This window comes from Gavialis gangeticus, unplaced genomic scaffold (assembly GCF_001723915.1).
Source record: "Gavialis gangeticus isolate Ggan-Ray unplaced genomic scaffold, GavGan_comp1, whole genome shotgun sequence".
Lineage (NCBI taxonomy): Eukaryota > Metazoa > Chordata > Crocodylia > Gavialidae > Gavialis > Gavialis gangeticus.
Genome location: NW_017729006.1, coordinates 55,285,917 through 55,311,063, shown reverse-complemented (window position 1 = coordinate 55,311,063; position 25,147 = coordinate 55,285,917). Strand labels below are relative to the sequence as shown.

General features: G+C 43.5%; 1 protein-coding gene across 1 annotated transcript in view; it reads right to left on the bottom strand.

Moving 5' to 3' along the window:
* The window catches only part of BAG1 (BCL2 associated athanogene 1), a 37,411-nt gene that overhangs the window by 4,808 nt on the left and 7,456 nt on the right, over window positions 1-25,147 (bottom strand). The window contains exons 2-6 of the mRNA XM_019509215.1: window positions 23,256-23,384; window positions 21,088-21,170; window positions 20,233-20,346; window positions 17,720-17,827; window positions 3,727-3,789 (exon numbers count right to left, since the gene is read on the bottom strand). Coding sequence (XP_019364760.1) covers window positions 3,727-3,789; window positions 17,720-17,827; window positions 20,233-20,346; window positions 21,088-21,170; window positions 23,256-23,384 — 497 coding nt within the window. The remainder of the gene's footprint in view (window positions 1-3,726; window positions 3,790-17,719; window positions 17,828-20,232; window positions 20,347-21,087; window positions 21,171-23,255; window positions 23,385-25,147) is intronic.

The following is a 25,147-nucleotide window of genomic DNA, read 5'->3' as shown; positions in this document are numbered from 1 at the left end:
GGGCACAGCCAAGTGTGACCTCTGACCCAAGGGTAAGTAGAGTTTGGCCCGAGTCCCAGAGCAGACAGATGCAGCAGTGGGAGGAATATAGAGTGCTGTACTGTGTAATGCCTGAAGAACCTAGCAGACCCATACTGGAGATTGCTTAGCATGCAGACAGAACATGGAAGAGTTCAAAATAAAATGGAGCAAAAAAATTACCTGTTTTTTCCAGGTACATTTCTGAAAAGCTCTAGATACTTGCAGACCTATTTAACCATCATACATGTCTGCCCACTTCTAGTTTAAACTGCATTTAGAACAGATTAACTGTTGTGTCCACATTCAGCACTGCTACATTTGTTTTGTAGCGGTATATATAATATCGTTACAGTGTGCCATAGTGTGGAACTGGACCAAGCTCGCCTGGGTGAACAGAGCTGCAACACCTCCTCTTCCCCTCATGGCTTATACATAAACAACACACGGCAGCCAAAAAAGGTAATAAAAAGGGGAAAAAAGAAATTCAGAAATAAGAACACAAGAACTGCCATTTACTGGATCAGACCATAGGTCCACCTTGCACAGAATCCTGTGTCACACAGTGGCAGAGTCTGGATGCTGAAAAGGGAGAATGAACTGGGTATGACCAGAGGGTTTTTCCACTGTTCCTCTCTCACTTACAGCCTTCAGCATTTAAAGGCTCCAGCATTTAAGGACCCTAGGATGAATGCCATCCAGTCCTGATAATTTGCTACTGTTTAGTTTACCAATTTCCTCTACAACCTCATCTACTGAAACCTCAATTTGGGTCAGCTGCACTGACCTGTGCTTAGAGAGGGGTGGAGCTGGTGATGAAATTTCCATAACATCTTCCACAGTGAAGACAGATGCAAAGAATGCATTTGATTTCTCAGCAATGGCCTTGTCATCCTTTAGCACTACTTTTACCCCCTGAGCATCCAAAGGCCCAACTGACTCCCTGGCAGGCCTTCAGCTTCTAATGTACTTAAATACACTTTTATTGTTGCCTTGTGTGTCCCTGGCAAGTTTCTTCTCAAATTCTCTCTTAGCTTGTCTTATTAGAGTTTTAGATTTGATTTGCCAGAGCTTATGGGTTTTTTTATGTTCCTCATTATTATCTGACTTCTACTTTTTGACTTCCACCTTTTTTCTGCTTACTGCCTCTGCAACTTTGCCATTAAACCATGCCAGCTTTCTTTTGGTCTGCTTTTGTTCTGTGCCTCCAATATGGTGTTCTTAAGAAGTTCCCATGTTGCTTGCAAGTTCCTCACCTCTTTAGGGCCCCCTTTTAACTTTTGTGCATCTACCTTTCTCATTTTGGTGCAGTCTCCCTTTTTTAAGTTAACGGCTACTATAGTAGATTTTCTTGTCACCCCTCCTACATGGAGGTCAAACCCAATTGAATTGTAGTAGCTATTGTTGAGCAGCTCAACAGTAGTAACACCCTTTGGACCAAATCCTGTGCACTGCTTAGGACTAGGGCAAGAATGGCCTTTCCTCTTGTAGGTTTTAGGACTAACTGCTCCAGGAAGCAGTTTCTTATAATATCAAGAAATGTGGTTGCTGCATCCTGGCCTGATGTTAGACCAGGGGCAGGCAATTATTTTGGGTAGAGGGCCACTTACTGAGTTTTGGAAAGCTGTTGAGGGCTGCATGGGTAGCCCTGCCCCTTGACAGGTGCCCCGCCACCCTGGTCCCCCATCGTGGGACTGAAGTCCCACCCCTAACCTTTGACCTTTGCCACCGGAAGTCCCTCCCGTTGCCCCTAAAAGTACTCCTTTGGGGAAGAGGGTTTGCCATCTTAGAACAGGGAAGAAAACCAAATTATACACTAAAAATCCAACACACAATATATTTTAATTAAATTTAAAAAAATGTATTTGTTCTGATTTATGTGGATTTGTGCTGTATATGTAGAAGTGATTGCATAATAGCTCAACGTGCAGTATTACTCTTGTATATTGTGTAGGGTGTGCAGGAGTATCGGGTATGGGTGGGTAGGTGTGGGGAGCTGTTGGTGTGTGTGGATGTGGGTGGATGGGTATGGAGAGTTTGTGGGGATGTGTGTGGATGGGTACAGTATTTGTGGGGTGTGTGATTGCGTTTAGGGGAGGATGTGGCTGTGGAGTTTGCGGGAAAGATTTGAGGGTATGTGGGGTGTGCACAGGAGCCCCCTTGCACACGCCACCCTGAGCCAGTCTGCATCCTCCCCCGCCCCACACCAGCTCAGAGCCTGAGCGCCCTGGGATGCAACAGTGTGCAGTCCCAGCATAATCTGCACCAACTCTGCACCACCTGGCCACAGTGTGTCCTGCCACCCTGGGCATGCAGCGGTAGCGGCAGGGACCAGCATGCGCAGCCATGACCCTGCATGCCCCGCACCAAATCCAGGTTTACCCGTCCAGGCTGAGCAGCAGCTGGGCAGAAACTGCTGCTCAGTGTGAGGGAAAGCAATGTTTCCCTCACGCTGCCGGGCAGTTTTTGGTGTGGCCGCCCAGAGGCTGCATCGTGCCAGGCTGCCCTGCGGCTCCATCGCCACTACCTCTGTGCTGCCCAACATGGCAGTGGTGACAGAGCAGCTCATAGGTGGCGGTGACAGAGCCACAAGGCAACCCAGCGTGGCTTGGGCTCTGGGCGGCCACACCAAAATTGCCCGGTGGCAGCAAGGGGGAGGGGCCGCTTTCCCTTGTGCCAAGCAGCAGTTTCTGCCCAGCTGCTGCTGCTGCTCAGCCTGGAAGGTCGAGCCCAGAGCTGGTGCTGGGGCCCAGGCTCAGCAGCAGCGGTGCGGGAGAGAAACTGCTGCTCAGCATGGGGGGAAAGTGGCCCCTCCCTCTCCTGCTGCCAGGGCTTCCTGGTGCAGCTGCTCGGAGCCTGCATGGGGCTCCCCTGCGTCTGCTGCACTGCCACTGCTGCCCCATGGGGCAGCCCAGAGGCGGCAGTGATGTGGTAGAGAGGCAGAGCAGCTCTGTGCAGATTTTGGGCAGCTGCACCAGGAAGCATGGGGGAGAAGCTGCTTTTCACCCCCGCACGGTGAGCAGCAGTCTGTCCTGCACTGCTGCTGCCCAGACGGGCAAGCATGGGGTCAGGGCTGTGTGCTGGTCCCTGCCTGTACCCTGGGGCTGGGGTGTGGGAGACTGGGAGCAAGTGGGCACACAGGAACACAGCGACAGCCAGACGGGAGCACAGGGCCTGCACCAGTGTCCCGGGGCCAGCGTTGGTGGGGCCCAGAGCAGGGCAGCAGGAGTGCAGGGTCCTGGCCAGCAGGGGCTCTATGGAGCCAAGCCAGCTCCCCTCTCTCCCTGCTGGCCCAGCCCAGCCCAGCCCACCTCCATAGACCCCTGCCAGCCCGCACCCTGCGCTCCTGCTGCCCCACTCTGGGCCCCGCCGGCGCTGGCCCTGGGACACCAACATGGGCCCTACACTCCTGCACGCCTGTTTGTTTCCACTCCCCCCTGCCACCACTTTCCCCCTCTTTCCTGCCCACCTGCTGGCTGCTTCTGCACCACATGGCTCCCAGCTGTGTAGCCACAGCCACAGGACTCAGCAGAAGCCAACCTGGCCCTGAGGACTGGGGCAATCGCCTACGGTGCTCCCCTGCCTGTTATGTCAATCTATTCGCCAAAAGCCTCAAAACCCAACACGCTAAAACAGAGGCTTTATTTCAACATATCACACGCAGCATAGCATCACCATGCATATGCCCAACAATAATGCAAGACTCACCTGAACCTTTTTCACCAACCCCTTCTTTTTCAGTTTGCAATCACTGAAATTTTCTGGCAGATTCTGCAGTAAAATAATGAACAAATTGATGTTGCTTAATCCTGAAACCAATGTGTAAAACAAAGAGAAAAAAAGTGTGTGAACATACATATTAATATTCAATTATATAGCTGAATCCATTGAACAGGTAGTCTGATAACAGCATGCCCATTTAGCTGAACTGATTATTTTGGAAGGTATCCAAAACCATTATAGGCTTCTGCCTCCAAGGAGAGACTGGTGCCCTTTGGTGAGTGACCCAGGCCTATTTGGCACTCAGCTTTTCAAGAGTGCTACCCTGTCCTTCCTTCATCTTACTTGGTATAAATGTGGGAGGGAGCCTTTACATTACTGGAGTGACACCATAGGTGCCTTTCTCCCTCTTCTCATCACTGAGCCACCTCTTATCTGGCACAATCAATAACAAGCTGAGTCTCTCTGCAGAGTGTCTCTACCCTCACTCAGCTTAAGTCCCTCTCCCAAGCATCTTGCCCTGGAGTAAGCTCAGTCTCATTGCAGAGCATCTCTGTCCTCAGTTAGGCTCAGCCCCCTGTGTTGGTGTCTTGTCCCTGAACAAACTCAGTTCTAGGGCCTCAGTCAGCCTGTTCACGCAGAACTGACAAGGTTCAGCGCCCTCAGTCTGCTCTCAGAGCTAACACCACAAATCAATGAACACACAGTACCCTCGGGGCCTCCCTACTCTCGTACTAGCCACCCCATACCTCACAGCTAAAGAATCACCAACAATCCTTAACAAAAAACAAATCACCTCTCCAGGGTGCCTTTCTGCAGCCCTCCCCATTTCTACCACTAGCTATCCCCCAGCTTTGACTACTCTACGCTTCCTCACTATACATCTTTGTGATCCTCTCCCCAAGGAATTCCTTCCTCTCTTGCTCTCTGGGCCAGACTGCCCACTCTGTCCAGAAGACCCATTTGTATCCCTCTCCAAGCTCCACCCCCTTCCATTAACCTCTCTCCCCACCCCCTAATGGTGCCCAGGTGTTCAATGCCTAGATGGCAAACTACACAGATTGCAGCTTGTTCTGCTGCCAGCCACCTGCAAATCTCTCTGCAGCTTGCTGCCTACATTCTCATAGCCTGCCCACACAACTCAGAAACAAGGCTTAGGAACCAGGGTTCAAATTACAGCCATATGCAAGGGGGGGTGTTAGGTCTTCCTATAAGAGACAAGAGCCATGGCATAAGAGACTAAACAGCTCAGGCAGGGGGTCCATCTGGCTTCCAGCTGCCACCACAGACCCACCCCCCAAAGTCAGAGTGTAATCTGAAGCCTGTTAGGCATTCCTGTTATATGGGTCAATTCAAGTTACATGCCCAGTCTGTTCTGCAAGTTAATACTTGGGAGTGAACTGGCATTTCCTGTTACAAGTTTCCAAAAAAGGCTGAGAATCACTCATCAAACCCAATAACTTAAACTTCATTTTCATTTAATACCAAAGTTGAAAATTACACCAGAAAGATTCAAACCAAAAGCTGTAACAAAAAGTAGGGCTAAGGGCATCAACAAGATCTAGGGCAACCACATGAACAGGGATTGTGCCGATCTGTGTTTGTGTTGTGCTTAGCATACTAGCAATGCTACAAGACACTAAAGTAACTGGGCAGTCTCCATCCCTTCCCACCCACAACAGGGAAAAAGGAAGGGTGTGAAGCAAAGACCAAATCAGAGACTCTTCCATCACTTTTGTTCCAGGTTGTGTCTCTGGTGTTCTCATGACTGCTCTGGCTTTCCCAAACAACAGAAATGACACTTGCCAATTTTCAATACTGATCACTAAGGTCAAAACAGTAACAACAAAACTGAACAGTAATTTCCAGCACCCTTAATAGCTGGGTTATTATTGTGTTTATTTTGGGGGCTTACCATTGCAGTATGTTCAAATTTGTCTTAGAATTTTTTTAATGATTTTTCATATTGTTTCATAACATCCTTATGTGACATTTTTGGAAAGAAAACCATAAGGTGAGAAAGGGTTCATTGCAATACCTTGTGCTGGAAAATACACCCTTAAAAGCTGTACAAGGAAATCATGACTATAACATGCATTCAATGATATTACAAAACACCAGTGTGTGATACCTAACATTATGAACATTTGTCAAGTCACCGGTTGGATGTGCAATTGGTTTTATCATCCTGTAGTTATTGATTAATAGAGCATTATGCATATGATGACCATCCTAGGGATTAAGCATATGAGTCTCAAAGACTTGGCCTACACTAGTTAAAGCCACTTTAAAATGTGATCTCTCTTATAAATCTGAAGAGACTGAGGCCAGTTACACAAATGAAACAAAATTATTAGAATCGTAGATAGAATCCTAGATTACAGTGAGAGACATTAGACACTGGAAATCGAGATTTTTAGGAAAGAATTGATAAATTTTCTACCAACTGTGGTTGACTAAAGATGATTTTCATACAGTAAGTTGAAATGAAGCAGGGAGGCATGGAGGAATTAAGTTCTGTGTTACAACAGGGAATAAAACTTTCCTTTTCAGAGGAAAGTAGAATTTATTTCTCTGGTGATGGTGGATAATCTAATTCTGAAGAATTTAGACTTCTGTTTGAAAAAAAATGTTGTGCCTCGTGATTGAAAGATATCTTTCCAGATATGAACTGCTGTAAGACTGTCTACCTGAATTTGCAGATACCATGTTTGAGGCACTGCTGCTGATATTCATAGTTTTACCAACAGGGAGAATTTAACAAGAACCTATTCAGATTCATTGCTATTTTGATCCTAGTGATCAGTATTGAAAATTGACAAGAGTCAGTAAATAAAGAAATCAATGCCACTCAGTAAATTATACAGTATAACTGCTGTGTTGAGAGGCTGAAGTTATATTTTAATTATGAAACAATACATCAGATGTTTTCTCTAACATTTCTGTGGGTGAATAGTTTGCGATGAAAAAAAACCATGCTGCATCTCCATTCTGATTTTAGTACAACAGTACATTTTGGGAGCAAAAAATACCATACTTAATGAGGGTATGAAAGAAGCACTTGAACACATGAGCAAGAATATATAGTGTCAAGTTTATCCTAGATTTGTTTTACTTGACTGAATTTGTGCTAAGCTGTGTGGCAATGCACCTTTGGGTGCTTGCCACTTATGGGCTGGAGCAGGCAACCGCAGGTACCCGAGTAGGGCGGCCATTTTAAAACTAAGGTCAGCCAGGCACAGCCAGCAGTGTGTTGCTTGCAGCCGAGGGAGCAACATCACCCCCCTATACCGAGTCTCACAACACCTGGAGGTAAGAGCAGAAGCTAGGGGGATGACTGGAGGCTCCTGGTCCTGGACATGACCTAAAACTGCACCCTGCCAGGGATGGGAGGCCTGGTGGGACTGCCAGTGGCATGGCAGCCCCACTCCAATACCAGGACCGCTCACCTCCCTGGTGAAAAGTGGGTCAGGGCACCTTACTAACCCGTAATCCTCACAACACCATGGGTACAAGGGCCAGGCACAGCTACAGCCACCTGAGCCCCCACAGAGGAATAAGATCCCAGAGGCACCAGGGAGGGGATAGTGGAGTGGCCCCAGAACAGGGGGCAGTTATGTGGCCCTAGAGGAAGAGGGCAGTTGTGTGGCCCCAGAGAGGGGGCAATAATGCAGCCCACCCAGAGTAGGGTATGTCTTTACTGCCTGAGGGACCAGGCATAACTCAGGGTTGAGTAGGGTTGTGGGACAGTCTGAAGGGCAGCCCCAAGGGGTGTGTTGAGTAGGGCTGAACTGGAGTAGGCTTGAAATACAACACACAGGCAAGAGCATGTAGAGAGTGCATAGAGTTGCCTAGGAAGGGCCAGGGCAAGTTTAGCCCAGGTCAGGTTATTGGCTGGCCACTACCCAGGTGAGGGTCACGGGGGAGGCCCAAAAGACTGTACATCTGCCACCCAAGGAGTGAATCAAATGAGCCCCAAGGCCTACTGGGTTGCTCCAAGAGGAAGCAGGACAGAGAGGAAGGGGCACAGTATGATGTGGCAAGCAAGAGACCCTGTGAGAGGGAGTAAAGCGCAGGAGGCCCCAGTGAGAGAGGGGCAGTATGAATATGTGTATGTAAAAGGCCTGACAACAGGACTAAGTTTGGTCCGACTTTAGGCCAGTGTGTTACATGATCCTGGATACCATCTCAGAGGCACAGGCTGCAGTGGAGGGAAGGTTCGGAAATGCGGACAGCACCCCATGGCATTGGGACATAGAATGGGCAGCTTCCCGCATATACCGCCATAAGTGATAGTGATACAGCAAAGTCGTGGCAGGAAAGACTGGGCAGACTGCCCCATAGACAGGTGGGAGGGCCAACTTGAGACTCAGCCCCAGGCGTGCCCTCTGTGACACTCAGGAAGGCCTAATCATTACTATTAGTTTTTCACGATATAAATTCAGGGATGTGATAACACAACTTCTCACAATGGTTCTTAACATACTTTAGGAGATGCCATTACCTAAAAAGCAAGAGAATTTAAAGTTATATGGATAAAGCAATAACTTATCCTACAAAAACACATGCAATAGAACAATCTTAGTTCAGTTACAAGGATTTCTTACGTCTACTCTTTTGGAAAACCGCCACCACAGACTGTACCTTAAACAAGACTACCCAAGAAAGTAACTGAAACTATTCCCCAAATTTGCTGGATCTTGTATAACCATTAGGACAGACCTAAAATCCAGTGATGCTGAAGATAACTTTTAAAGATATGTAAATCCTATAAAAACATCCACTTAAATGTTGGTAACTGGAACAGAACTCTAAGTTAGTTTACTTGAAGAAGCCACTTATGAGATCACGTATATACAAACTTAAAATCCAGTTCTGTAACTGCAGCCAGCCAGTCAGATCCTTGTGCCTGCACAAAGCCTACTGACTTGTACTTTTAAACCCATTCTCAACAACATTCCACATGGATATAGAACTGAAGCCCTAAGCATCTTAACTCACCACCTTGCTTAAAGAGGAGTTTGGAGGCAGATTAAAGATTAAAACTCTTAAAATCAAATAATCTCACAGTCTCTCTGCTTTACCTTAGCCAATCTACGTCTCCTTTCCAGGAATATGCTGACCAACTATTCAGGATATGGCAAGTGAAGCTGGTAATGAACCTTAAGTCACAGTAACATTTCAGTAGTTGATTAAAATCAAGTTTAATGACAAAGTTAGCCTAACTCTAGGCAGTGCTTATGCAGGTCCTTCCAGCAAATCAACTGCTTTGGTGCCAGACTTTCTGACATAGTTCATGAACTAAAGAATAGTTTCTACTGCATGGTTTCTTCTGATCTGTGCAATGGACCTCTTCTGTTACTCATGCTACATTTCTTTTTTTCTTGATCACAAAGTCCTGGGGGAGTTCTCCCCATTTGGACAACCACCAGATTGCTTTCTTTGCATATCAGCATTCTCCCACTTTTTTCTAAGTTGGCTGCAGAACTAGCTTCTGCCTTGGCCTCTGTTGCAAAATTCACAGACACATGGAAACAGTCTCTTTATTATGCCTGAATGCAAGGGCTCTAAAACTCTGTGCTACCATGACCCCCGAGTGCTGGATGGTGGCAGCGTGGGCTGGGGAGCTCACATGTGGCCCTAGTCCCCTGCCACTATTCACCACTCCAAGTTGCCATGCACCACTTCCCAGCGCTGCCACACTACCCCCTGAGAAGTCTGTGGTCCCCTTTTAAGTTGCTTACGACCCCCAGGGGGTTGCAACCCACAGCTTGAGAAACCCTGCCTTAATGGATATGAGACCTTATGACCTAGCTGTCTTAGTGCCCCACTTTCTGAGCACTCCAGGTTTACAGTTCACATCTCTTGGTACACAACAGTTTGAACACATCACACAAGCTTTGCAAAGGATTCCAAACACTAGTCACCCCAGAACAGTACAGTATATGGGTTCAGATCAAATAATGAAAACATTTGTGTGTGTTCAGTTTCTTCTCTACTTTTTGAGACACAAGGATTTTAGGCTATTAGCTTTTAATGGACCAACTGCATAGCTGGGATAAAATTAAGGCAAGCTTTCAAATGCAAGGCGTTCTTTGTCTCTAACACTGGCATTCTTTACTCTTGTGTTCTTTGGGTTTAGATCAGACTTCTCCTTCCTGAACATGGCTTCTCCCCCAAATCATGGAGAAGCACACTCTCTCCTCTCCACACCTGAGCTACCAGTTTCCTTCTCCTTCAGCAGGTTACACAGTTTAACCGTATACTTCTGCTTTGAAAGTATGCCCCTCCATTCTGCTCAAATTTCTTTGGTTCCCAAGTCCCTCCATTTTTGTGATTCCTCACCCCCGTCTCTAAGTTAATACTCTCTTTGTTTTCCTCTTTTGGGATTTTCAACTCTCCAGTCCCACTGATTTAATCTAAATTTCAGCCCCCCCACACTGTGTTTAGTTGCTGTCACCTGAATGGGCACTATCAAGGTTTAAGGGCCCTCCATTTTGTCTGGTCTAGGAGACAGAGCCCTGAGTGCAAAGAATTACACATTCTACAATCACAGAGGCATTTAATAATACAGCCATTTCAGCACCTCAAATCGAATTTAAGTTGTAAGAAGACACATTCCCCTAATACTCAAATTCTGTATCTCCATATCTTCCCTCCTAAGTGACAATAATCAACTCATTCACTTCTATCAACAGGCCCAATCCAATGTCCAATGAAGTTAAGAGATGTCTTTGCACTGCTTTCTGAGTTTGACTGGATTCAACTAATACTAAATTCTCTAATAGCTCATATTATATATACACATCCATCCATACATATATGTATGCGTGCGTGTGCGTGTGTGTGTACACACACACAGAAAGAGAGAGAGAGAGACAACCATTTCATAAATACTTAATAAAGGTTAAGAAAATGTATATTTAAGATCATCTGTCTTGGGAGTGTCATCTGTTTTGGCAGTGACAGCTCCCAAAACCACATGGAAATAAAATCATATTAAAAGCAAAATTAATTAACTCTCTAAAATAGCATTTCTGTCCCATAAATGCTTCAAGGTACTCAAAAAGCTCATAAATGAATATAAACATAAATTATCTTTCAAGCATTGTACTCAAAAGTGTATACATTTTTCTATTACTAATCCTTTCAGTCTTGTTGTGGTCAACTGTTTGGTAAGTTGCATAAACACATCTCATAATTAATTCAGTTTTAGTTTTTATGCATATTTTTAAGCAACTTATTTGGTAGTAAATGAGCTGAAACGTAAGTGGAAATTTTCAAAGGCTCAAATGGTTCTAAGATGTCCAATTCCCACTGAAAGATAACGGTGCCCACCTGCTACTTATGCCTTTGAAAATCTCCCCCCAAAGTCCTTGGTTCTATTTTTATCATTTGTGTTAGACATCAAGGAATTACAATAAGTAGAATTACAATAAGCAGTGCTTAGTACTCAAATACTTGCATTTAAGAAAAGAAGATCTTTATAGGGCTACAAAAATAAGCTTGCATCATTTTAAGCACTAAGGAATAGAGAGAGGTTTCACTTTTCATAAAGTGTGAGCTACAGCTTTCTAATGTTTCGTAGTTTTAATATTTTGGGACTACTTCTCTATTCTTTCAACAATTGTTTCTGAAAAAAGGTAATATGCACTTAATACCAATTTACCTAGAACTTGAACCACATGAGAAGTGCAGTTTGAGTTTAATGCCAAGAGACGCAGGTGAGAGAACTGAATGGGAGATTACTACAACTGTCTTTCAGAAACTAACTGCAATTTCAAAATAAAACTATTTTGTTCTCAATGATCATTTACACATCACTTCTCTACATAGTTGTAAATGATGGGTGCATTCAACAACACCATCAGTGTTCCCTCCACTGTGTAGTTTCCTGCTTCGTCACAAAGCTACAATATGGGCATCCATTTTGCTGTTAGTTTCAGAAAGAGCATCGTACATATAAGTTTGCACCTTCTCCCCCTCATTTGCTGCTATTCTTGATCAACTTGACCTTTAAAAACATTAAGTTGTTGCAAAATCTTAATTTAAGAAAATATAACAAATGTGCCCTAACTCAAGCTCATTTGCTCATCTTTCAGAAATATGTAATTTCCATGCATTTTACATGAAGCACATTCTTCTTTACAGATTTCTGTTTAGTTAGCTTTTTAAAACAGAACAAAGACATCAATGATCATCTCAGAATTTACAGTTGAAGAATAATAGAGGACTGCATATATCACTTAAATCTAGCCAATTTAAGTGAAATTAGGCTAGTTGGTTTCCGGGCCAGAGACTTTTTGGTTTACTGTTTGTACCTGGCCCAGAACATGGCACCCTGGACCATGCCTATAGCTTTTCGGTGCTCTATTAATACCAGAAAATAACTTCCCAGATATACATTTTAACTAAATTATTTTTTTAATTAATAATTTTACTTCTGTTTCATTTCCATGAGAGAAAGATACCTTCAGAATAGATTTAAAAGACCTCTTAAATCACTAAATGGAGAAACTGCTGAAGTGTTACAGCCCCAAGCTGAAAATCCCCACCTGGAATGCTATATATATGGTATTGCCTGTCGGAAGGAAGAATATTTTGTATTTTAGACATGAAAGAAGACTGGATTTGCAAGGTTGTAGCTATACATAAATGTTTGAAAAAAATATGAGTAACATCTGGAGATCTGGGGGCAAGGCTCAATGATTTGAATGTCACACTTGATGTTGGTTCCTTCAGTGATTTCTCACTAAAGCTAAGCACCCCATATTTAAAACCTTTGATCCCTTAAGTCAATTTAGCTGTTCCAAGTTCATAATTCTCAACCTGGTAACAAACAAACAAAATACCCCTGAAGGCAGGGTTTGCTTTGGCCCTTGTTATATTCTTAGTTTTACTTATTGAATACATACAATATCTTGTAATATTGAAAAGTGATAGCTTGGAACTACCATATTTTCTGGCATATCACATGCTCCCAAATAAGACGTACCCCTTGTGTTTGGAAGGCTGAATATAGGGGGGGAAAAAAACTTTTCCAAAGTCATGGTTCACTGTGTGACAGTAAGTCCCCCTGGAAGCAGTGTTCAGGAAGTGTGGCATTTCAGGAGACAGTCTGGCCCATGCAGCAGGAACTTCCTGGTACAGAGGACAGCAACAGGACTAAACCCCAGACCCTTTCAAGGGCAGTAAATAGTTACTGTAAATAGTTATTTTTATAAGTTGCTATAAATAACAAAAAGTGTTATATCCATACCGCATACCTCATTAAGACACTACAGATTGCAAGCAGCAGCTCACTTGGCATGAGCCAGCTCAATTGATGTTTCAAGCACAAGCTACAGTGCTCAGCCAGTAGTGGCTGACAGGACTAACACTGGCCCCTGGCCCTGATGCTTGGTAAGCCAGAAAGCAGCCGCCATTTTGGCAGAAAGAGCATGGCATCTTTCTGCTTCTGTTCAAAGGAAGAAAAGCCTGTTTTCCTGATCAGGTCATGTACGCCCATTCTGGAGGGCTGATTTTTAGAGTGGGGAAAGGTGTATGTGGTATGTAAGTAAATAAAGTAAGTGCCTCCTCTAAACTGTAGAATAGAAGCCAATACAGGTTACCAGTCAATAGAAACTAATACAGTTTGACTGCTGGTTGATAACCAATATGAATTACATGCATTATCTAGTTTTCTTCCTACAGCACAAGTGCCAGCACCACAGTTAACATATTTGTTAGCAGTCAAAGCACTAAAATCAGTCTTAAAATCCTTTGTACAAAATGCAGTAGTGAAAAGGTGGCAGTCAAGGTACTTTAACTTGTAAACTATTTTTAAAGCGTGCACATGGAATCAGGCAAATGGCATAAAATGAGTTTGTGTCAACTGAAAATACTGATTGGGGATTTCTAAAGCATCTTGTAACATTAGAGAAGATGCATAGCAATGGACCAACTCCACTTAAAACAAATCAATGTCTATACATGAACCTTCAGGAGTTGCTTTGATTACTATCAGGGTCCTTGTGATTATTATAGTCAAGTCATGCACTGAGACCTGGGGATTTAATAGGGTGTGAACTCTACCTTCCAGAGTGGACTTCCCTATTCTACTGAGCAAGACAATCTGATACTACTTGAGAGACTATCAAGTAAGGGCTTCTCCCTCTCTCTTTCCGCATGAGAGAGACAGAGAGAAAGAATAGGAATAAAGTTGTTGAAAGAAAAAAAAATCTATTTTATATTTGAAGTTTAAATGCTTCAACTGTTACATGCAAGAACAAATTCAAATATTTAAAAAAAAAGTGTCAAAAAATAGATTTGTGAGGTACAAGTGAAGTTAAGATCACAGCAACAAAACCTCAACCCTTAACTTATTATTAAAAACTTAGTAGTACAAAAGCAATAAGTTAGGTAACCTAAAAAAAAATCACAGTTGTCTATAAACCCTACTCAATTCTCACAATAGCTGCATGTCAGTATTCTTTTGGTGGGGGAGCCAGAGAATCCACTGTAAAGCAGTATTTTGATATCTCCCAGGGTATACACTAGTAATCAATCGATTAAAAAGATACTTAGTCCCAGGTCCTACCAACCAGATTTAAACAAGCAGGCCATCAGACTTGGGCAGAGCTCTGCTGAGTCAGGAAGATTCCACATGGGTAGTGTGGAGGATATGCTCCAATCTGTGCGAATTCATCTGCAGGATTAGGCCCAAGTATGAGCACCACAGAAACACAACACAGCTTCCCTTAATAACTGCTCTTGGTCACACACAACATAATGATGTGAGGCCTTCGCTGGAGTCCTGTATCCAGTTTTGAGCCCCACACTTCAAGAAAGATGTGGACAAATTGGAAAGAGTCCAGCACAGAGCAATAACAATGATTATAGAAGTTTAGGAGGCAAGACATATGAGGAAATGCTAAAAAAGAGCTAGGGTTGTTTAGTTTGGAGAAGAGAAGATGGGGGGAGGGGGATTTGACAACAGTTCAAATACCTGAAGGCCAATTACAGAGGATAGAGATGGGCTTTTCTTTGTGGCTGTAAGGGACAAGATGAGGAACAATGGCCTTGAGGTGCAGCAAAGGAAATTCAGGGTGGAAATTAGGATAAAATTTCTGACTACAAAGATGGCCAAGTATTGGAACAGGCTACCTAGAAAAGTTGTGGCATCTTCATCCCTGGAAATTTTCAAAGGCACATTAGACAGGCACTTGGTAGGACCATCCCTTACTAAGCTATCCCTGCCACAAGCAGCAGGCTGAGCTGGATGACCTCATGATGTCCCTTCCAATCCTGCTGTCCAATAAGCCCATGAAAGGAAACTTTCCCTGACAGAAGGATGATCTAATGGGTAGGATACCAGAAAGGGCAATATAACTGAACTCAGGAGATCTGCACTAAATATGCTGCTCAGCCAGTCTTCCTGTGTACTCTTGAGCAGGTTGCTTGACCTACACAATACCTCATTCACCATGTGTGTAAAAGGGAAAAAGATACCACTAATGGGGGTACTGTCTGGTTATACTTCACTGGTGGCTGAGAGGCACTAAGCTATACCTTGATAAAGTTAAAAAAAACAAACGAACAAACAAACAATCATTCATATGCAGACATCAAACACAAATATCACAACCCATGTATGACCAAGCTGAAGTTATCCACATGTGTGCCTTCTTTGGCCCTTGGAGGGCATTAAGGAGAGAAGTGTCCTCTTGTTTTGTCATACTCTTATTGTTACTGTAAAGTAGTTTAATTTAGTGGGTTTTGTTGTCAGGACAAATTAAAAGTGTAACACATGAGTACAGAATACCTATTTTGTGTGGACTTAATATGCCACAGCCAAATGTGGTGCCTAGAGATGCACGCAGGCAGTAGTGTCACCATGTAAAAATAAGAGCTGCCATAGTTACTGTAGCACAACAGGCCCTGGTCACAGCCGTGGCACACCCTAGAGCCACCCTAATCCTGCCCACATTGCAGATCCTCTATATAAATCCTACTGTTTATCTCGCCCACCACACCTTGATGTTCCTTGAATACTAATAGGACCCAGAGTGCCTTGAATACTTGAGACCCAGAGTGTCCTCACTGGTGCTTTGCCTAGCCTGACTCATTTCTCATGATTGCTGGGCCCTCTGTCACTAGGCAAAACCATACAGTTCTTCACAGGTGTCTTTTCTACCCTGGCACACCAACTGTGCTTAACTGGCACTGTGAGCCAGTGGCCACCCCCTATGGACCAAATGGACCTCTTTTAATCCTGCCTCCTGCTGCTCCCATAGCCATGCCTCACAGATGTTAGTCTCACCAGTTACTCCTTTGTATAGGCTTCAGCCTTCTTAGCCTCAACCTATAGGATACTCTGGCTGTAGACAAGTAGTCTCTGGCCTGGCCTTTCAGTCTCTGGCTCTCGATGGCCCCTAGCCACCCTACTGCCCCTTCTGGGCTCAGGCTCTGGCCCTCTTGACCTCAGGCTGCCTCTGTTGGCCCTCTCGGTTCAGGTCCTGGACTTCTTGGCCTCAGCCTTGGCAGGGCTCAACAGCATGTCCCATGAGGTACCCCTGTGCCTCCTTTCCTACCTTATCAGCCATACATAGTCCACTGATCTACGTCAGAACAAAAATCCAAAACTGCTTTAACTCAAAGTCCCTCTTCAGGGTCATCATCTCACTTCCAGGCCTCCCTCCCATTCTCTGGCTCTCTCTGCCCTGGGAGCAATCTGACATGGCCTGCAGTTCCCACTCCCCACCAGCCTGAACTGGCAGGAGCTCCTCTCTGGGCAGAGTTCAGGGCTACACTGCCCCTCTGCCTCAGGGATTCAGGCTTATATCCCCTAGGTTCATCCCCCTTCCAGGCAAGTGTTCTCTTAACTGGCTGCAGGTATGTTTCCTCACCTGTATGGACAGCTTACTGTCTAGCCTACAGTTGTTTCTTTTCCGCCTTCCCTCCTGCAAGTTACCCCTGTTCAACTGCCTGGGGCTCTTTCTGATGCAGTCTTTCCCTTAAAGAAACAGGAGCCCCAGGCTCCCTGTTGCACATACCAACATGAAGATGCCATTTGGAGGCACTACAGTGACAAACACTGGATACTAAAGAAAGGCGAGCAAACCAATTGGTTTTGTTGTTTCTGAAAAACAAGTTAATTTTCTGTTCGGATTTTCAAATATCACACAAAATATACTGAATAATTACATAAAATCCAGTGAGAGGCACGGATTTTTGTGGGTGACGTCTTTTATTGGACAAAGCGTATAGGATACAAACAAGCTTTGGGGTATGAAGCACCTTTCTCCAGACCTGAAAGCTTGATCCCTCCCAACTACAAAAACTATAAAAAAAAGCATCACCCACAAAAATCCTTGCCTCCTGCATTTTTCCTGGACCATAACAGCTACAGCATCACCTCAACTTTACAGCTATATTAAAGCTCCCTCTACAAGTTATATCTATTGCTCAACTACCTGGTTAATAGCACAATAAATTTAGACTGGTTACACATGCAAATTAACTACTGCACCTTAAAAAGGTCCAACCAGCTACAGCTATTGCTTGAAAATGTGTAATAACTATAGCCAGTTTCTATCCTGCTTTAATTTGTGCATGTAGGCAGTCTGCTGCTGGGAGAAGCGCAGCAGCACCCCACAGCCATGGGGCTGAGGGTCCTGAAGCTGACAGGGCTCTCGGTCCCAGCTGCATGTGGTCCTGACAGCTGAGAGCCCCAAAGAAGCCTCCCAACTGTTGGAGCCTGCTTCTTGTCAATGCAGGGGGAGCCCAGGATCAGGCTCCCTCTACACCAGCAATAAGGCAGGATTGGATCTAATGTGCAATCCCACATTCATGCCTCCAGTCATGAATGTCTGGCATGGCAGGAAGCGTGATTGTGTGGATCATGCATTTAGATCCAATCACACGTTTACCTGCATGTGTAGAGGAGGCCTAAACATTTGTTTAAGGAACATACAACCCTTTCATGCAATTATTTACTCACAATGGCATCTATCTGTTCTAGGATCTTCATGAACTGCTCAGCAGTTCCCTTTATCCTCTTTTCCAGTTGTTTCAGAGCCTCAGCTTGAAGATCCTTTGCTAGAAAGCCCTGTATGAAAAGAAAAATTACTTACAACCTATTCCACAGATGGTATGTGCTACTCTTCAATATTTTAGTTTAATTCATTCTGGTGCAAAATATTCCTTTAGATACTATGTGAAAGGGTTCTGATCCCATAACTCAATTTATTATTCAATTTATTTAATAAATACCTTAAAAGCGATATTTTAAAAAGTAGAAAGGGAAATTACAAGCCCAAAATACAGTTAACCAGGTTTTTATTTCCTTTTTATCCTTTTAAAACATTAATTCAATACAGTTTGTCCCCCCCTAGACATCTCAAATCAAAAAAAAGAATCAATGTATGATACAAAGCACTAACAATACCATAGCTTCCACTGCATTAATAAAGCAGCAACCTGCCAAAAAATAATGTTTTACAAAAGAGCACATTTGTGGAGTGCAGTGAAATGATGCAGCTACATCATTCCCCAAAACATTACCAACAGTCTTGGAGATAAGTCCTACGGACAAGTTTTACAGGACCTGCTGAAAACCAGAGTGACATCTAGGGAACCAACCCAAATGCTGTTCCCAACCTTTGTGAGTTGGAAGGTGGACTTCTGCAGACAGGAAGAACCCCTCCAACTCCAGTTCTTCTTCCAAGACTGAGTTTTTCTGGTGCTTGCTCCCCAGTTTCTGAACACCCTCTCCAGCTTCCTGGAGCCACTTCTACATCCCAGGTTTGGTCCCTGACAATTTGCCCCAGCCTTTCTTGAGTGACTGTGGATTCTCCAAAACATTAACAGTGGAGTTGGACATAAATCCTCCCACTACTCTAGGAATTAACCCAGTGGTTCCCACGTTTTCTGCTCACAACCCCATTCACAGTTACAGCTATTTCTGTGCCTGCAGTTAACAGGGATGGATATTTACTGTTTCAGCAGCTCCATGGAACTGTAATTCTATCCACTTTAAACCCAGGGTAGCTTACCCTGAATGAAACAAAGCTAAAGTTCCCTGGGTTAAGCTGTCAATCACTATGGGGTAAATGCAGGCAGAGACAGTAGAGCAACTGAAGCATGTTAAGGCCCTACTCCATATTAATATGAAGGCCATACTAGAAAATTGCAGCCTCAGAGAAATTAGGGGCTCCATGGGATCTACGACCCATTTGGGGTCAGAACCTTTTTTTTTTAAAGCTGGCAAACTGACCCATTAGTGTTCTCAGTCATTTGCCACTTCTGCCCCAAGTACAAGCAACATGAGTTAAAGAGACAGTCCACATCCGTTAGGACTAACATGTTGGGGCCATGGTGTTACACTGCTCTTCACAAATGTTGCTGTTAAAGGGAGGGTCATCCAAATACAGTGTAGGAGAAATACTGCTGGTAAGCAGCTGATGATTTTACAAGGAGTTGCTGCAAACAGGTGTCAACTAATTAAAGAGAGAGTTCTGAACACACTTTTATTATTACACAAGAATCTGCCCTTTGTTCATCTTGTCTGTTTAAACTATAAGCTCCTTGTAGCATGTACTGCCTCTTACTATGTGTCTATATGTTCACCAGAGCACCCCAAGGAAAAACAAGGACTAACGGTCATAAACTCCTACAAAACCGTTTTAGGATGGACATAAGAAAAAATTTCTTTATGGTCCGAGCCCTCAAGACCAGCAATAGGCTCCCTCCAGAAGTGGTGCAGGCACCTACTCTGGACTCATTTAAGAAATGTTTGGATGCTTATCTTGCTGGGATCCTTTGACCCTAGCTGACTTCCTGCCCCTGGGGTAGGGGGCTGAACTTGATGATCTTTGAGGTCCCTTCCAGCCCTAATGTCTATGAAATCTATATAGTTTTAAGCACAATGAAGACTGAATCTGAGTTAGGGTTCTAGGACTAATGTAATACAAACAATAAGACTTGAGTCATTTCCTAATAGCATACTTAAAGTCAACCAAATTTAAGACAATAGCTGCCTTCCTTAAAACCCTAAGAAATCTGAATAACTTCCTGCTATTCAGAGTTCCTAGGTTCTTTGCCAGTAAATGATGTCACAAGTGACTTCAAGAAAGAATCAGTCAGTTCTCAATCCGTATTTTCATTCCCTTTTTTATTGTATGTATGCTGTCACTCATAGGCAAAGGAAATCTGCAATAAGTAAAAAGTATTATTAAGTATATTTCTCTGGATCTAAAGGACACAGTTTCTTTAAAACACAGCATTTATTACCTGTTACAACAATAGCTATATATTTTTCCTTCTTTCAGAAATGTGTAAATCAACATAGTATCTAGTAAACCTTTTACATGTCACCTGTAAAACTGTAAGTTGCAGCCTAAATACCACTGAATATATGACGCACCTTCTGTGGTAGCTATCCTTGAAGTAAAGATTGTATATAAAACCCTACTGCACAAATATAGGAGAGAAAAAGACAGGGAGCATACCTACCTTCTGGATACCTATGAATTCTTTATTAATTTCTTCTAATTTACTAGCTATTTGCTCCACTGACTTCTCCAAATCCTTTAATTTCTTTAATTCAGCCTCTTCTTCTGGACTATTCTGTGTATTAAAAAAGGACAAACCATTTATTATTTACCTTGAAGTCAATAAAGTAGCCAATCTATCTGGGACAAATGATAGTATGATAATACTTAATGTACAAACCAACACTCAAGCTTTTTATAACAAATACTGGACTTCAGGTACCGTCATAGATGAGCATCATTAAACTGGCTATTTCACTATGCAGTTAAATATGTTACCTAAGTTTCTTATGCTCAGCAATGAATATATTCACAAATGAAAGTGACATATAAATACAATATGAGAGACAAATATGAAGGAAGACCAACTAAAAATTGAAAAGCAGTTTTATTAATATTAGTGCCTTATGAGAACAATTTAACCTGCTTATTGTCAAAATACATTATCCTACCCTCTACACGTGATATCGGCAGACAGTTGCATGTCACCTCATCAAATATCTGGCAGGCAACCCAACAGCTAAAGCTTTTTGCTCTTTATCTCTGAACAGTAACATGGGTAGGAGTGCAGCAATACAAAAGAAGTGGGGATAATGGCAGGTGACTAATTAGACAGGAACTAACCAGAGAATGTAACTTAAAAAATGCACAAGACGGTTGTACAAGAGATTGTACACTCTGGTAACTCATGCATTAGCCTCACTTTTATCACACTTTTGCTTATTTAGAGCAGATTCACCTTAACTGGTGATTGTCTAAACAGAATTATGAAAAGATGCTGAGATAATATAGGAAGAGAGCATAAATTGACATTTACCCTTTTCCCAATCAACATGACTTTGCAACCACTTCTAACTCCAAGTGCTGACAATGGCTGTTCCATTTCCTTCAAGGACTTTCCTAAGGAAAAAAGAAGTAGATATCTTTAGGTATTGATTTGGGGTGTTTTGTTATTTATTTTTTACACTATAAGCCATCTTCAAAACAGAATGTAGTAGTTAAAAATGGCTTTACAGCAAGATGCCCGAACACTTTCGGCTATATCCATAAAGGGATTTGGGTTCCTAAGCCCTTAAAATGGAATGTCCAGTCCTGAGTTACATATCCGTATGGGGAGAATTCAGCCTCTGAGAATGGGATTCTCCACAACCACTGTATGAAGGAACACCTAAGCTGATCAAGAGGGACTGCTGAAGAGGGACAAGTCTGAAGCCAACCCCTGTCAAAGGCATAGTCACCTAACTTAGATCAGGATTCACAACCTGTAACTCCTTCCTGGAGTTGGGCAACTTGGGCATCCTTTTTGGAAAAAGAGAGTAAGCTCACTGTTTTCTTTCAATACATATTCCCCAGAGGAAGAGGTGGTAAGGACACCTCCCTTTTGTACAATAAACCTGTCATTAGAGTATAAGCCCAGTGGAGATATCTACCTGGGACCTTCTGCAGCAAACGTTTCAAGATTCCCTGAGCCAGAGAGAAGAGGTGCCAATCCATAGTCTAGTGGTAAGGCACTCAACTCATCTCTTCCCCCTCATCGCTCTCCATCAGCCAGTTTCTGAATGGGAGTGGCTATGACTTCTGTTTTGTGAGGAACTCAGCACTGTCACAGTATAGGCACAACTACTGGATTAGGTCCCTTGTGGAATTTTGGTAGTAAAATGACCAGCTTAGAGATCCCACATTAACTCAGGCATAAGACCAATATGAAGACAGTTCTGGTCATGCACATAAGTAGAACTCTAGATTCTGGGGAACCTGAGCAGTGAAAACCAGAAACTAAAACATTTAGATGAGGATTCTAAATATCTCAGACCTAGGTGCTTAAACTCCAAAGGCCTGGAGAAAAAACACATTTACACTGGTGTAGTGAGCATTAACAGCACTGTAAAAGAAGTGATGGACAGAGGATGCAAACTCCTAAAGCAAGATTACTTCAGCTAACCCCGCAGGAATCTCCCCTGACAGAATCAGGGATAATATGCCACTTAACTCTTACTCCAGTTTAAGTATCATCTCTCTGCATCCATTCCATGGTAGCCATTTGCTAAAAGCAAACAGGTTATTACTTTCTCCCAACCCCTAGTAGCAAGGCATGGTGGTATCTGCCTGCTATGTGAACTACCCCAAAACACCCATACAACTGTCTACTTCTGATCCTGGTACAACTGACATCAATACACGAAACTGATAAAAAAGTACTCTAGGACATATTGTTCAACTGCCCATGCTCTAAATGCCAGTTTAGGAGCCCAAGTCTTCTCTGTGGATTTGGGTCATTATTGTTTTATTAATTTATTTTAATATTGTGCAGTAATTCTTTTTAAAATAAACTATACCGTTGGATTAAAAACATTAAAAGGTTAAGAGTAATTTTTCAAGGAACTGAGTCAAAGTATTAATAGTTCACGGTGAAGTAAGTGAAATGCACTATACAACCGGAGTAGCAAAGGAAAGTATTTGGTTTACTCTTTAGAAATTGCTATTTGTACTTTTCACTTTACAAAATAATCATCCATTCAGCTTTGCAATTTTTGCCAGGAGCATTTTTTCAGTATTTTGGATGATACTTTACCTCTTCCCATCAGCCATGTATGTCTCTACATACATAAAACTAGACTCAGCTAAAAGCTGATGTATTTAGTAGAGAAAATGAAAGAAACAGAAAAATGTTCAGGTTTAATTTTAAGATAATCCAGTTTGAAAGGAATTTAACCCTATTTTTCTGGGAAAAGACTACTGAAATTAAACCCAAAAGCCATGAGTGTTGATTTTGTTGCTTCCAATATTGGTAGCTCATCTATAAATCTCGTACGTAAAAATATGAAGTTACTCATTGTCACTTTTAGGACGGAACAAGGAATTAAACGTTACGTACTTAGTATAATGACTCTTGCAGAGACAGATAAATTAATCCTCATCTGCATGAGAACAGAATTTGATACTCTATCTAGGATACCTACAAGAAATATTTTTCAGGTCAGTTACCTTTATATATTATTTTCTGAAAAGGAACTGGAACCCCAGTGACTTGTTCAATAAGTAGGGCCATGTCACGCAGTGTTGGTTCACTCTCTTCCTGTTGAGAAGCAACCTGAATACTGTGCTTTTCATTACCTGGGAGAAATAGAAAACAACAACAAAGTATAATCTTAAACAGACAATACTAGGACAAATCAAATCTCTAACATTTACTTGTAACAAACTTGAAAGACGATATTAACTCAAACCACTAAGAAATGCCTACAGCTCAACTGCAACCTAATACAGTTGTGCGTGGGAATTTCCTCTGTTTAAAATGACCCTAGGCTCTACGGAAAAGGCATTCTGTTCCTGGTAACTCAAGGTCATCTGAAGGACGGAAGGTTTGATCAAACAGACCAGAACACACTAGGAGTAGGAAAGACTCACTTTTTTTTCAACTGGTGAAATGTCTCTTGCTACATTTCATTCCCTTCCACCCCCTTACAAAACAGCCCTGAAGGTTCAGACATCTCCACATCTGTGTACAGTAAAGGGAGTCTTACTTTGACAATCTTAATGGGTCCTTAAAATCACTTCTCCTGAATATCTGTTTGCTTCTGAAGAACAGGGCTGCAATTCTTAAAGTCCCTGAGCCTTGAAACTTCAGCAGAATGTGCTCCCTTCCCCCCCATACTCCTCTGAGCTGGCCTGGAGTGCAAGAAGCAGAGGCTGTTCTCTTGCAGTTGGAACTGAGAGGGTTTCCACCACACGAAATGTCCACCCCAATCAGCACTTCCCTGCTCATCCAGCAGCTCCTGCTGCTGCTCCCGCCACTCGGCCAAGAGGGCGTGTGCCCCCAGATCTGCGGGGGCTGAGACCAGGGCTTTGCCAAGCGGGGTGGGGCAGCACTAGGAGGAGACCTACAGGAGGGCTGCAGCCACAGATTCACCGTAGCCCCTTCCCAGCACAGCCCCACCTCACCCCAAGGAAGAGCTTGGGGCAGCCCCAGTTCCAGCTCACCTGACACAGAGCCGGGGGCACACACCCTCCCCCCTTCCCCAATGACCTCCTGGACGAGTGGCAAGAACCGCCGGAACAGCAGGCGAGCACCGGATGAGCCGCTAGACCAACAGCTCCCACAAAAGCAGTATGCAGCACTGGGAGCTGCCCCAACCGTCCCCGTGCCCCCACAGATGTCCTGCCCTGGCTGGGCGGAGCCTGTCCCAGCCCGTGCTCCAGCCCCATGCCTCCTTCCCCACAAGGGCCTTGCTTTGCCCCACCACACCCCTTCTCTCCCATCACACCAGACTTACCAGTTGGAGGCAGCTCTTCAAGCTGCCAGGCTGGGTATCAGAAATCAGACTGCTATCGGCCAATATACCTCCTTAAAAATCAGCTATTAATATAGGCTGCAAAAAATCTCAAACAGTGTACCCCTATTATATTCATAATCTCCTGGGTGCTTAAGTAGGCTCCTCAGCAGTTAAGAGTCAACTGATGATCACAGGATGGCTCAAGCTACTTAACACCCACTGAAAATTCTCACTTCCTGCAATCATCAGTATATTCACAGGAAGATGAAAAATATACAATATTCCCTCCTCCTCTATACCCAAAGCTCCCTTTACACAATAGATCTAAGGTAGATAGAGTCCTGTGCCTACTATCCATCTGAAAATGTCCACAGGGAGTGGGGACACAGTACAAGGCAGGCCTAACAGAAAATCATCTCCTTGTTTTCTGTGGTCAGGTGAAGGTTTGTGGAAGAAAAGAACTCAAGGGAATTGAATTTGAGTATTTAATTCCCTTTGCTCTTTTGGGTATCCCTGCCTTTAGGGCAGCAATTCTAAACAGATAACTCCCCCATTTGGGAATCATCCCAGGTCCCACAGCTCCATTAGGAGCATACTACTGTA